Consider the following 11,991-nt stretch of genomic DNA (forward strand, 5'->3'; position numbering starts at 1 on the left):
GGGCGGATCACGAGGTCAGGAGATTGAGACCATCCTGGCTAACACAGTGAAACCCCGTCTCTACTAAAAATACAAAAAAATTAGCCGGGCGTGGTGGCGGGCGCCTGTAGTCCCAGCTACTCAAGAGGCTGAGGCAGGAGAATGGCATGAACCCGGGAGGCGGAGTGAGCTTGCAGTGAACCGAGATTGCACTACTGCACTGCCGCCTGGGCGACAGAGCCAGACTCCGTCTCAAAAAAAAAAAAAAAGAAACACCTGTACTTCCTGCAATGCCCTCTGATGCAGCATTTTATTTCTTGTTTTCTTCAATTTCATTTTGTTGAAAATACTGGTCAGGACCCACTGGGTTGGACCAGGGCTGAGCAGGCTGCTCTGCCGTTTCTGATGTGTCTTCTCTGGCCAGGTATACCGCTGGGCCGACCACTCAAGCACGGTGCTGCAGCGGCTGAACGAGCAGCGACTCCGCGGCCTCTTCTGCGACATTGTCCTGGTGGCCGATGAGCAGCGTGTGCCAGCCCACCGCAACCTGCTGGCCGTGTGCAGCGACTACTTCAACTCCATGTTCACCATTGGCATGCGGGAAGCTTTCCAGAAGGAGGTGGAGCTGATCGGCGCCTCCTACATCGGGCTCAAGGCCGTGGTGGACTTCCTGTACGGAGGGGAGCTGGTGCTGGATGGTGGCAACATTGACTACGTCCTGGAGACGGCCCACCTGCTGCAGATCTGGACGGTGGTAGACTTCTGCTGTGAGTACCTGGAGCAGGAGGTGAGCGAGGACAACTACCTGTACCTGCAGGAGCTGGCCTCCATCTACAGCCTCAAGCGGCTTGACGCCTTCATCGATGGCTTCATCCTGAACCACTTCGGCACGCTGTCCTTCACGCCCGACTTCCTGCAGAACGTCTCCATGCAGAAGCTGTGTGTCTACCTGAGCAGCAGCGAGGTGCAGCGGGAGTGTGAGCACGACCTCCTGCAGGCCGCCCTGCAGTGGCTGACGCAGCAGCCCGAGCGCGAGGCCCACGCCCGCCAGGTGCTGGAGAACATCCACTTCCCGCTCATCCCCAAGAACGACCTGCTGCACCGCGTCAAGCCAGCCGTGTGCTCGCTGCTGCCCAAGGAGGCCAACTGCGAGGGCTTCATCGAGGAGGCCGTGCGCTACCACAACAACCTGGCGGCCCAGCCCGTCATGCAGACCAAGCGCACGGCGCTGCGCACCAACCAGGAGCGCCTGCTGTTCGTGGGCGGCGAGGTCTCCGAGCGGTGTCTGGAGCTCAGTGACGACACCTGCTACCTGGACGCCAAGAGCGAGCAGTGGGTCAAAGAGACGCCGCTGCCCGCCCGGCGGAGCCACCACTGTGTCGCGGTGCTGGGGGGCTTCATCTTCATCGCCGGCGGCAGCTTCTCACGGGACAACGGAGGGGACGCGGCCTCCAATCTTCTTTATAGGTATGACCCCCGCTGTAAACAGTGGATCAAGGTGAGATTAAAGCCGGATTATTTCTTTTCTCTTGAGGACTCTCTCGGTTTCCTTAACCTAGCCTTGACTTTCCTTACCTCTCTGGGGCCTTGACAGCCACTATCCTGCTTCTGAATGAGGTGTGACGATAAAATGGCAAGCAGCATACCGTGGGCCTACACCCTGGACAGGGAGAGGGAGCGCTGACCCACCCCCTTCGAGGGGTCCGTCGTGGTTCAGAGCTGCGCTGCCTGGTGGGGCTTTCTGTGCAGATGGAAGGGTCTGTGTCTGTACTTCCCCATACGGTAGCCACAGCCACATGTGGCGACTGAGCGCTTGAAATGTGGCCAGTGCGACTGAAGAAGCCAATTTTCAATTTCATTTCACTTCACCTGATTGGTGTGCAAGTGTGTGTGGCCACACGAGGCGTGGCTACTCTGTTGGACAGTAGCATGGGTCTAGATGTTTGATCCGTGGTTCAAGGTCCCCGGGTCCTGGAGTCTCTGGGGGGCTCCTCTGCAAGCATTTTGGGAGATAGTTTAAGGAGGCCACCAGGGCTCACACCTGGCCCTTGGGCACGCATTGTGGCCTGATTCTGGGAAGAGCGTGGGCCTTGATGTCAGACCTGAGGTCTCATCCCAGCCTGCCTAAGTCATAGCTAGGATATTTTAGATTCTTGTCTTCTCCACATTTTGGATTCCCCTTCTGGGAATACATGGGGGACAGGGAGTGCAGTAGCTCATGTTGATTGGCAAGCCCCTGGCATAGGGAAGGTGTCTCCTTTCTGCTGGGAGCACTCTCCAGCCACCCGCTCCCCCGGGACAGTTGTGTCAGCCTTTATTCTCACACCTCAGCGTCGCGCCCAACTCAGTGCTGTTCTTAGCTCAAAACACAGTCAGAATGGACTCCAGCTGACCTTTTGATTTTACTCTCAGAAATCTGAGACCGCCCTCCAAGGTCGAAGTCTCACCACTGGACAGAGTCCCTGGCTTTGGACCCTCCTCCCCGAGGCCTGGCAGCAGTGGCGGCCTGAACCTCGCCCCCCGCGGGGACTTGTTCTTGCTCCCTGTGTGTTTGGCTTGGATTCGTTTAAAAAAAAAAAAGTTTCTACTTTTATTTATTTATTTATTTTTGAGACAGAGTTGTTCCGTTGCCCAGGCTGGAGTGCAGTGGCACAGTAGGCTCATTACAACCTCCGCCTTCCAGGTTCAAACAATTCTGGTGCCTCAACCTACCGAGTACCTGGAATTACAGATGCCCGCCACCACGCCTGCCTAATTTTTATATTTTTAGTAGAGACAGGGTTTCACCCTGTTGGCCAGGCTGGTCTCGAACTCCGTGACCTCAGGTGATCCATCCACCTCGGCCTCCCAAAGTGCCGGGATTACGGGCGTGAGCCACTGCACCCGGCCTCTTCTGTTTAATTTCCTGTCGAATGCCACATCCTGCTCTGTTAACACAGAGTGGCAGAGCAGCACTAACTTTACAGATCTGATGCCGGGAGGGGAAAGATGAATTTTTATTTCAGAAAGCCACTAGATCAGCAATTCTGATCCATGACCCACAGAGTTCCCGTCCACGAGGCTGACCATATGACCAGACAAGTGTGGGGGTTCAGAGCGTCTCCATCCCACTTTTGGGGATTCAGAGCGTCTTGGGGAAACCTCAGGGGCTCAGAGCTCCCGCCTGAAGAAGCCCCCTTTATTCAGGTGCAGTTCCCTTTCCCAAACATTCTCTGGGACCGTGTGTTCCGCAGACACATTTGGGAAATGCAGCGCCAGATGTTGATGCTGTCCCGGGTTCGGGGAAGGGAAGGTACAGGCATCTCACCTCCACAGGTGGCCTCCATGAACCAGCGCCGTGTGGATTTCTACCTTGCTTCCATCGAAGACATGCTGGTGGCCGTCGGCGGCCGGAATGAGAACGGAGCACTCTCTTCGGTAGAGACATACAGTCCGAAGACCGACTCCTGGTCCTATGTGGCGGGCTTGCCGAGGTGATCTGGGATTTGGTGGAAGGCTCTCCAAATGGGATGTTTTTATGGGACATAGTTCAGTCCACGTGCCTCACTTTCTGGGCATGTGGCCTCCAATTCCACGAGCGAAATCTTCTGGCTTGTCAGGAAGAGTGGGTACACCGTGAGGGGCAGAGGGCGTGGTGGAGCACAGTCCGGGCTCCGGTTCCAGACTTAGGGCAAGGGTCAGCTCTGCCGCCACGACGGACATCCCTCCGTGGCTGAGTCTGTGCAGTCGCTGAGTTTCAGAGGGTGAGGGCCTGACCTGAGGATCTCCCTGAGCTTGGGCAAGAGGAGCTCGAAGAGATGGGGGTATCTGCTAGATCTAAGGCGCAAGCACGGGTCTTCACCCCGCTCAGCCTTTAGTTCCTCATCTGTAGAGGGAGACGATAATCGTACCCACCCCACAGCACTGTTTGCAGAGCCGATGCGGTGCTGCTCGGAAAACCTGCGCCCGCATGCAGGGAGTGCCCAGGGTGGCCGCCTCACCCTCTTCAGTCTCACCTGCCTTCCGGTGTGCATGTATCGAGCGTTTATTATCTCCATGGGATTAGCAGCAGGTGCACACCATTTTTTCCACCAGTTCCCTGTTGCCATTCCCAGCAGTGCACTTTCTGAACCAGTCTTTGCTGTGGAATACATCCAGGTGTCCCCAAGAGTTAGAAGTGTGCGGGATAAGCACTCGCGTTTTTGTTTTTCTAAGACGGAGTCTCTCTCTGTCGCCCAGACTGGAGTGCAGTGGCACAGTCTCAACTCACTGCAATCTCCGCCTCCTGAGCTCAAGCAATTCTCCTACCTCAGCCTCCTGAGTAGCTAGGACTGCAGGCGCCCGCCACCACGCTGAGCTAATTTTTGTATTTTTAGCGGAGACAGGATTTCGCCATGTTCGCCAGGCTGGTCTCGAACTTCTGGCCTCAAGTGATCCACCTGCCTAGGCCTCACAAAGCGCTGGGATTGCAGGCGTGAGCCACTGCACCTGGCCATATTGATCCTTTCTTATTCACTAAAGGCCCTGGTTTACGTCAGGGTTCCCACTTCCTGGCACAGTTCTGTGGATTTTGAAGAACACAAAGCAACATGAATCCACCATTACAGCCTCACACAGAATCATTTCACTGCCCTAAACCCCCTCTGTGCGCGCCCTGTCCATCCCTCCCTCCCCTCTCCCCACAGCCCCTGGCAGCCACTGATTTTGCTGTCTCTACGGTTTTAAGCAAAACTTTTCCTGAGTGCCAGCGCAGTTAGAATTGGACTGTATGTCCTTATTCCTCTTTGATGTGCGATTCATTGGGTGCGTGTGTGCCTGCTGGCTCATTGCTCTAGTCATTTCCAGCCATCGTGAAAGGGGTGATGGTCCTGTGATTATTCCCATTTCCCAGATGGGGCAAGGGAGATTCAGAGAGAGTGGAGCTGGGTTCTGGCCCAGGCGGCCTGACTGCAAAGCTGTCCGCTTCCCCGCCCTGCCCGCCATTTCTTTGCTAATGACGTCTGCTGTCTATAGAGTGTTCGTGGGGTGCCCACTGCCTGTGTTCTTAAATCCTCATGGCTCCCTAAGACGGCAGGCTGTTCCCTGGCTCGGGGAGGGTAAGCCTGGCACAGCCCTGAGCTCTCTCTCTGTCTCCGCCCGTCGACCCTGCAGGTTCACGTACGGCCACGCGGGCACCATCTACAAAGACTTCGTGTACATCTCTGGGGGCCACGACTACCAAATCGGCCCCTACCGCAAGAACCTGCTGTGCTATGACCACCGGACAGACGTGTGGGAGGAGCGGCGGCCCATGACCACGGCGCGCGGCTGGCACAGCATGTGCAGCCTGGGCGACAGCATCTACTCCATCGGGGGCAGCGACGACAACATTGAATCCATGGAGCGCTTCGACGTGCTGGGCGTGGAGGCCTACAGCCCGCAGTGCAACCAGTGGACCCGCGTGGCGCCGCTGCTGCACGCCAACAGCGAGTCGGGCGTGGCGGTGTGGGAGGGCCGCATCTACATCCTGGGCGGCTACAGCTGGGAGAACACCGCCTTCTCCAAGACCGTGCAGGTGTACGACCGAGAGGCCGACAAGTGGAGCAGGGGCGTCGACCTGCCCAAGGCCATCGCTGGCGGGTCCGCCTGTGTCTGCGCCCTGGAGCCGAGGCCAGAGGACAAAAAGAAGAAAGGCAAAGGCAAGAGGCACCAGGACCGGGGCCAGTGACCCCAGCTGCGCCTCCTGGGACCATCCTCACCATCATATCCCAGGGCTCTGTAGACCAGCAGCAACTTCTTAGTATTCCGGAAACATTATGTACAACTTAGCAGCTTTTTTTACTTTTATGATTCTTGGTATTTCTATGATATCACAGTAACCAATTAAATACTCTCTGTAACTTTACATATCTTGCTCGAATAACTAACCCAGGCAGTGAGCAACCCCTTGTATCTTTGCAGTTCTTTGCCCCATGTTACAATTCCTCATGGGTCCTTGCTAACCGTCTCCCTGAGAGTAGCTGGCATGGGGGTTACACAGAAATTTCTGTAGTGAAGCTTGGGGCCTCAAAGGGATCTCTTAGATCACCTAGTCCAAGCCTCCCCAAACCTGGCTGAGCTTTTAAGAATACAGATTCCTGAGCCCCGCTCAGAATTATGGAATCCAAAACCACCAGGAACGGGGATGAGGTGGTGCCCAGAAACTGTATTTTAACTGGTTCTTGGAATTCTGGGCTTCAGCCACATCTGGGAATGACTGGCAAGGTCGAATGTGTTTGTTTTATAAATGACTGCACAGAGACCCCCACGAGGGTGAATGAGTGAGTGACCAGGGGCCACGCAGCTCGCTGGACTGTCGGGTGAGACGTGGTGACTTCCTACTGGGGAGCTGTTCTCCGTATCCGGTGAACGTTGTTTCTGAATAATTCCATCTTTCCTCATTGGAAACCTTCTTGAATTGTAAAACATTACAGGTAACCAAAAACGAAAAAAGGTGTGAAGCTCGTTATGAATATTTTTCTGTAATTTGTGCATTTTTTTTCCTTTTCTTTTCTGAACCCACTGTCTTTTATATTGCTGATGTACTCAGCTCCCAAATCTGTTTGTTTATCAGGAAAGAAAAAGCGAGTGCTATGGAATTTGCCGTTGTTCTCTATGACTCTATCTTGAGGAGCTGTTGAAAGCTCCTGCTCAGAGGACAACGTGTGGATCCCTGAGAAGGCAGTGGAGGTCTCCCTGACTCCCATGCCAGGTCCTGCCCCAGTTTTCTGCTTCTAAGGAGTTTTGTGCTGCTGGGAAAATTATCGAACAAATCCATGTGTTCCCTCATCCCCCCTCCCCCCGGCTTTAGCCACCGGGTTAGATGGAATACCCTCCAGGCTCCTCCCGGGTGATAGGGCCATTCAGCCTCTGAGCTGTTCATACCTGGATGGCATCCCCTGCAGGATGCGGAGCTGGCCTGCACTGACTCCTGCCAACAGTTCCTAGAGCAGGTATCAGGGTCACTTGCCCTTTAAGAGGGCTCCTAGCTGCCCGAGCGGATGAGAAATGCACAGAACTATGGGAGGATAGGAGTGTGATGGGCTTTAAGCATGAGCCAAGGAAGGCATGAATGAGCTGTACCTCACCCAAGATCTGACGGCAGAGATCAGTAAACTTCACGATGTGCTTAATCGCAAACCCTAGTCTAACGCCAGTCTTCCTGCAGACAGTTCCGAGAGCAGGTCTCGACGTCGCGTGCCCTTTAAGAGGGCTCTCGGCTGCTCGAGTGGGTGAGGATCAGTGTGTTAAGATTGATATTAGACTAGGAAAACAAACCTTAGTTAACTTTTATTTTCATTTCTGCTGCTGCTTTGCTGCACCTCCTTTCTCTTCCCTTCAGAGTTTACTGTGGTTCTCACTGGTCTGTTTCTGTAGCCTTCCAGGAGAGAGGAGAGCATTTTGGGGACTGAAAGCTTCAAGTTCCTGCCAAGGAACTGGTTCCTGCCCTCCGTGGTTGGTGAGGAGGGTAGTCTGCATATTTAGCTAGCTAGTTATTTGCATGTGAAGTCCCGGGAGGCTTACAGACTGTTGAGAGGTTCTGCAAGGCATGCAAACAAACAGACCAACAGGCTGGACAGTTCTTGGAGCTCTGCAGCATTCCGGTGTGTGAAAGGCTCTGAGAAGTCTCAACCCAGCATTTCCAAACTTCTTTGAGCCTAAAACTCTTTTCTCTCATACCTGGTCCCAGACCCCCACAAAACATGTTTTGCAGAACTTCTGCCAACTTTGGGATAGCTTACCCCCTTCCTATTCTGGGAAAGGTTTTATTGCTTGTAGACCCCTCAGAAGCTAGCGTGTGGTGTACGTGGGGTGTACGTGGGCTGTACGTGGGCTGTTTTCCCCAGCTCAGCCTGGGTCATGAACAAATGGGCAGTTTGGCCTGAATCTTGGGGCAGGTTGGGGAGAGCACATAGACTCTGATTTGGGGAGTGGGAGAGCTTTGACCTTGGGGAGAGGAGAGCCATTGGTTTTTAGCCTAAGCCAGCTCTTTTACGTTTTGCTTCTGGGACTTGTCCCTGGAAATGTGTGAGCTACTGGCCTCTATTCTGATTTTCTTGTGCCTCGTGAGTTACATACGACATCCTGCGCCTAATATTTTGTGATGTCTCTCCCGATACTATTAAGGTGGTTTTGTAATTTACATGGCTTAAAATCTAATGTTACTAAGGTTGGGAGCACTCCTTTGAAGGGAGGATAAACAAGTTTCATCTTGTGAGCCAATTTCTAATATTTGATGGTGGCTACACTGTGACAAGAAAGGTTTTTGAGCTTGTTTGGGGTCAGTGGATGGGCACAAGAGTGCCCAGTGGCGGTACCTGGGCCAGGTTTTTGTTACTTGTCTTTTTAAGTTGAAAATTCACCCTTCTGTGCAGTCTAACTGAAAATGAAAGAGACCGCGCCCGGGCAACATGGCAAAAACCCATCTCTACAAAAAAACTACAAAAGATTAGCCAGGGATGGTGGGGCATGCAGTAGTCCCAGCTACTTGGGAGGCTGAGGTGGGAGAATCACCTGAGCCTGGGAGGTTGAGGCTGCAGTGAGCTATGGTCACACCACTGCACTCTAACCTGGGTGACAGAGTGAGACCCTGTCTCAAAAGAAAAACATGGTTTTTAACTCAAATGGGCAGAGTTTGGGCTGTACCTATGCGGTGGCCATTTGAACCTCACAACAGTGGGGTTTTAAACTAGTGACAAAGGCACAGGTGCTTGCAGGCTGCCATGTTGAGATGGAAACGGCCATATGTGTCATCATGTTAAACTGTCAAGTGTTTCAAGCTGTTCTGCTTGAATTTTGAAGGCACCTGGATCTTTTTTTTTTTTTCAATATTTCAAAATAAGCATGGCAGGCTTCTATTGAGGTTTGAACTTTTCTCATTTCTAAAGAATTAGAGTTGTAACTTCGTGTTAGTTGTAAGTTTGGAGTTTGGTCATCACCCAAGTTGGAAAGCTGTTTGCTTAAGACATAACTGTATTATAATAATAGAAGGGAGGGAGTAGAAAGCTGATGAACCCTGTTGCTTATAGCAAACTTCCTGCTGTTTAAAATGCACAGAGACTATTTTATCAACTGACTGTACTTAGCACGCAATTGGTATTTTCATTGTTCTACCATTTTATTGAGGCTATCAAGTGGGACTTCAGACCTTGCTCTGAGCAGAACCACATGTGTATTTATACCTACAGGATATTCAGCTTTGAGATGGGCACCCAAATGCTGAGGGGAAGTGGGGTCCATCCTCTGAGGTCCAGGGTCCTACTTTGTGAGCTCAGGTGTGTTCACCTGTGGTTCAGTGTACCTCGACCCCTAAGCCAAGTGATCGTTCAGTGACTTGCAGCAATGTGGGAAGTGAGGGGACCCCTGCCATACCCCCCAACATCCGCTGTAGAGCACCGACCTTCATCCCTCACCCTGGTCCTCCATGGTGCAGCAGCATCTCATGGGCCTTGCGGCTCTCAGAGCTCGTGGTTGGAACCCTGTCCACTTGTCCCAAACCTGGCGGGGCAGCTGCAGATAAGGTTTGGACCCCCTGGTGTCTCTATGGATTCTGAGTGCCCGGGAGGGGAGGGGAGGGGGAAGGGTGGCATCCTGGCCTCCAGGATAAATGCCTGGAATATAGGGCAGCGCCACGGGCACTTGGAGACCCTGTCCTGCGCATCTGCCAAGCCTGGCAATTTTTAGAGTTTTTTGAAATGTTTTGATACTTTTTGATACAATTTGCTAATAACTGTTTTATAGAATGCCTGACGGGGGTTTTCCACCTCATCCCCTTCCTCCGGCCCCTTGATTTGTGCTGGACAACAGATGGCCAGTGGTCAGCACCAGGACCTCGCCTCGTATGGCTTTGTCTTGGATCTTGCCCTTCTCCGTCACTGATGCGATGCAGCTCTAGAATTTCGTGAAGCTGCATGCAAAGTTGCACGCAGCCCATGGGTATGACTGTCTCAGGCCCCCAGCTGATTTGCCAAGAGGAAACCTTAACTCCCTTGAGAGGGTCTGCATTTCTTCCAGAGCTCCTACCTCAGTGGTGTGCACAGAGTTGGAGAGACACCTGAGGGCCGGTCCACGTCTCACCTTTGCCATACGGGTCATTTCTTGATCAAATATATGACTGGGGTCCTGGTTTACTCCCGTCCACCCTTTCTTTTAAAGTATTGTTAACATGAAATCCACAAAAGCAGAAACAATGAACCATTCTTGCACTTTACAGAATCATTGTCCTTAGCTTTAGAGGTTGTTAATTTCTTGTTGTTTTTAACATGAATAGAATGTGTGGTTCTGAAGGTGTGTGGGGGTCTCAAGAAATTGTCCTTTGGGGCTGGGCGCGGTGGCTCACACCTGTAATCCCAGCACTTTGGGAGGCCAAGGGGGGCGGATCACCTGAGGCCAAGAGTTCGAGACCATCCTGACCAACATGGTGAAACCCCGTCTCTCCTAAAATACAAAAATTAGACAGTCGTGGTCGCCTGTAATCTCAGCTCTTCGGGAGGCTGAGGCAGGAGAATCACTTGAACCCAGGAGGCAGAGGTTACAGTGAGCCGAGATTGCACCACTGCACTCCAGCCTGGGTGACAAGAGTAAGACTCTGTCTCAAAAAAACAAAAGAAAAGAAATTGTCCTTTGGTTGCCTAAGTTACCAGAGTTGAATGAATGTACACATTTCGGTAGTTGGGGGGAGGGCAGAGCGGATAACGCCTTCCTTGTCTATTTCCTTTGAGAAAAGACGCTCCACCTTTTCTCAGTTACTTAAAGCCATCTTTACAGATTGCTTGTAATGTAAGGAAAGAGTCCTGTCCTTTGGATTGATTGAGGTTAAGTCATCAACCACTAGCCCCCTTTCAAAATCAGCGAGATATTTGATGATTAAGTGATTCATTGGGTATGTTCTGGCTACTGATGTTACTGAAATCTGCAATTGTGTATGTTTTTTAATTTGTTGCTTTTGTATTTGTAATTTTATGACATTCGAAGTTTCTGTGTCTTAACTCTTTTTAATTAATTTTCTGCACGTTGCTTTTTTCTCTGTTTTTAATTCCATACAGAGTATTCAATTCTTGAAACACATTAAAATAATTTGCTTGCTAGGGTATGGTTTATTTTATAATTACATTCCTAGTCTTGTGTGGTTATTGTAATGATCTCTGGTCCTAATTTCTCTGCCCGTATGAAAAAGAACCCCTTGCATGTTGATCCTAAATATAATTTGGAAATTAACCAGACTTCCTTTTAGTGTTGTGGGGAGGCTGGGACATTTCAATTCTGCTTTCATTGTGTGTCTAATTACTGTATTTTGCCAGGAATTTCATTCAGATCCTTGATTGCAGCGCTAAGTCCCCGTGACCTGAAATGAAACTATTTGCTTAAATGTGTGTCAACTGGGGTAATTTGATTAGAAAAGAAACACAGAAACCAAGGAAAACAGCTTATGACAAAAGGTGTGCTATCTTTATCAGAAAAAATGCAATCACTATACTATAAGAACCAGCTCTGTTTTCCTTCGGGTGCTTCCCTGTCTTGCTGGGGTTTTGCAAGGCCACCAGCAGACAAGCCAAGGCACGGCTGTGCACCCTTTCCTTGTCCCTTCGGCAGGTCAGCATCGGGAGGGTGTAGGAGGGGTACCTACGCAGCCATAACACCTGGTAAGGTAACGGTTAGAATTTGCCTCTGAGCCAGTGAGCCCCAAACAGGACCCACTGCCAGGTGCTGACTTCCTCACCTGGATTCTTTCGCATCCGCTTCAGAAGCATCTCAGGTTAGGTTGATAGTCTCCCGATTTTCCAGGTGAAGAATCCTAAGCTCAGGTTAATTACCTTACCCCAACTGAATTGTCTTCCCCAACACCCCCCAGCCAGTCAGTCGTTGCCTTGGTTTGGGTTCTCTTCAATGCAGAACCTTAGACAAGGACTTGGACACAGGTAGGGTGGAGAGGTGGTCCCCTGGAAGCCAGAATGTCACGAGGAAGGGAAGAAGGCCCACGAGAAGGTGATTTATTGTGAAGTAACAAACCCCAAG

At 51.6% G+C, this 11,991-nt stretch overlaps 1 protein-coding gene and 1 pseudogene across 3 annotated transcripts in view; both read left to right on the forward strand.

Moving 5' to 3' along the window:
* Positions 1-5,842, forward strand: part of KLHL36 (kelch-like family member 36) — a 17,750-nt gene extending 11,908 nt beyond the window's left edge. Inside the window, exons 3-5 of one of the 2 annotated variants that reach the window (XM_011971403.1) lie at positions 404-1,477; positions 3,295-3,452; positions 5,110-5,842. In XM_011971403.1, coding sequence (XP_011826793.1) covers positions 404-1,477; positions 3,295-3,452; positions 5,110-5,665 — 1,788 coding nt within the window. In that variant the 3' untranslated portion in view covers positions 5,666-5,842. The remainder of the gene's footprint in view (positions 1-403; positions 1,478-3,294; positions 3,453-5,109) is intronic. The other variant, XM_011971412.1, reaches the window with a different exon arrangement.
* LOC105533755 lies at positions 5,799-11,193 on the forward strand (annotated as a pseudogene). The gene is made up of 2 exons (XR_001005165.1): positions 5,799-7,890; positions 9,313-11,193. The product of XR_001005165.1 is annotated as an uncharacterized LOC105533755 (transcript).
* Positions 11,194-11,991: the final 798 nt, after the last annotated feature.

Source organism: Mandrillus leucophaeus, unplaced genomic scaffold (assembly GCF_000951045.1).
Source record: "Mandrillus leucophaeus isolate KB7577 unplaced genomic scaffold, Mleu.le_1.0 Scaffold10, whole genome shotgun sequence".
NCBI lineage: Eukaryota > Metazoa > Chordata > Mammalia > Primates > Cercopithecidae > Mandrillus > Mandrillus leucophaeus.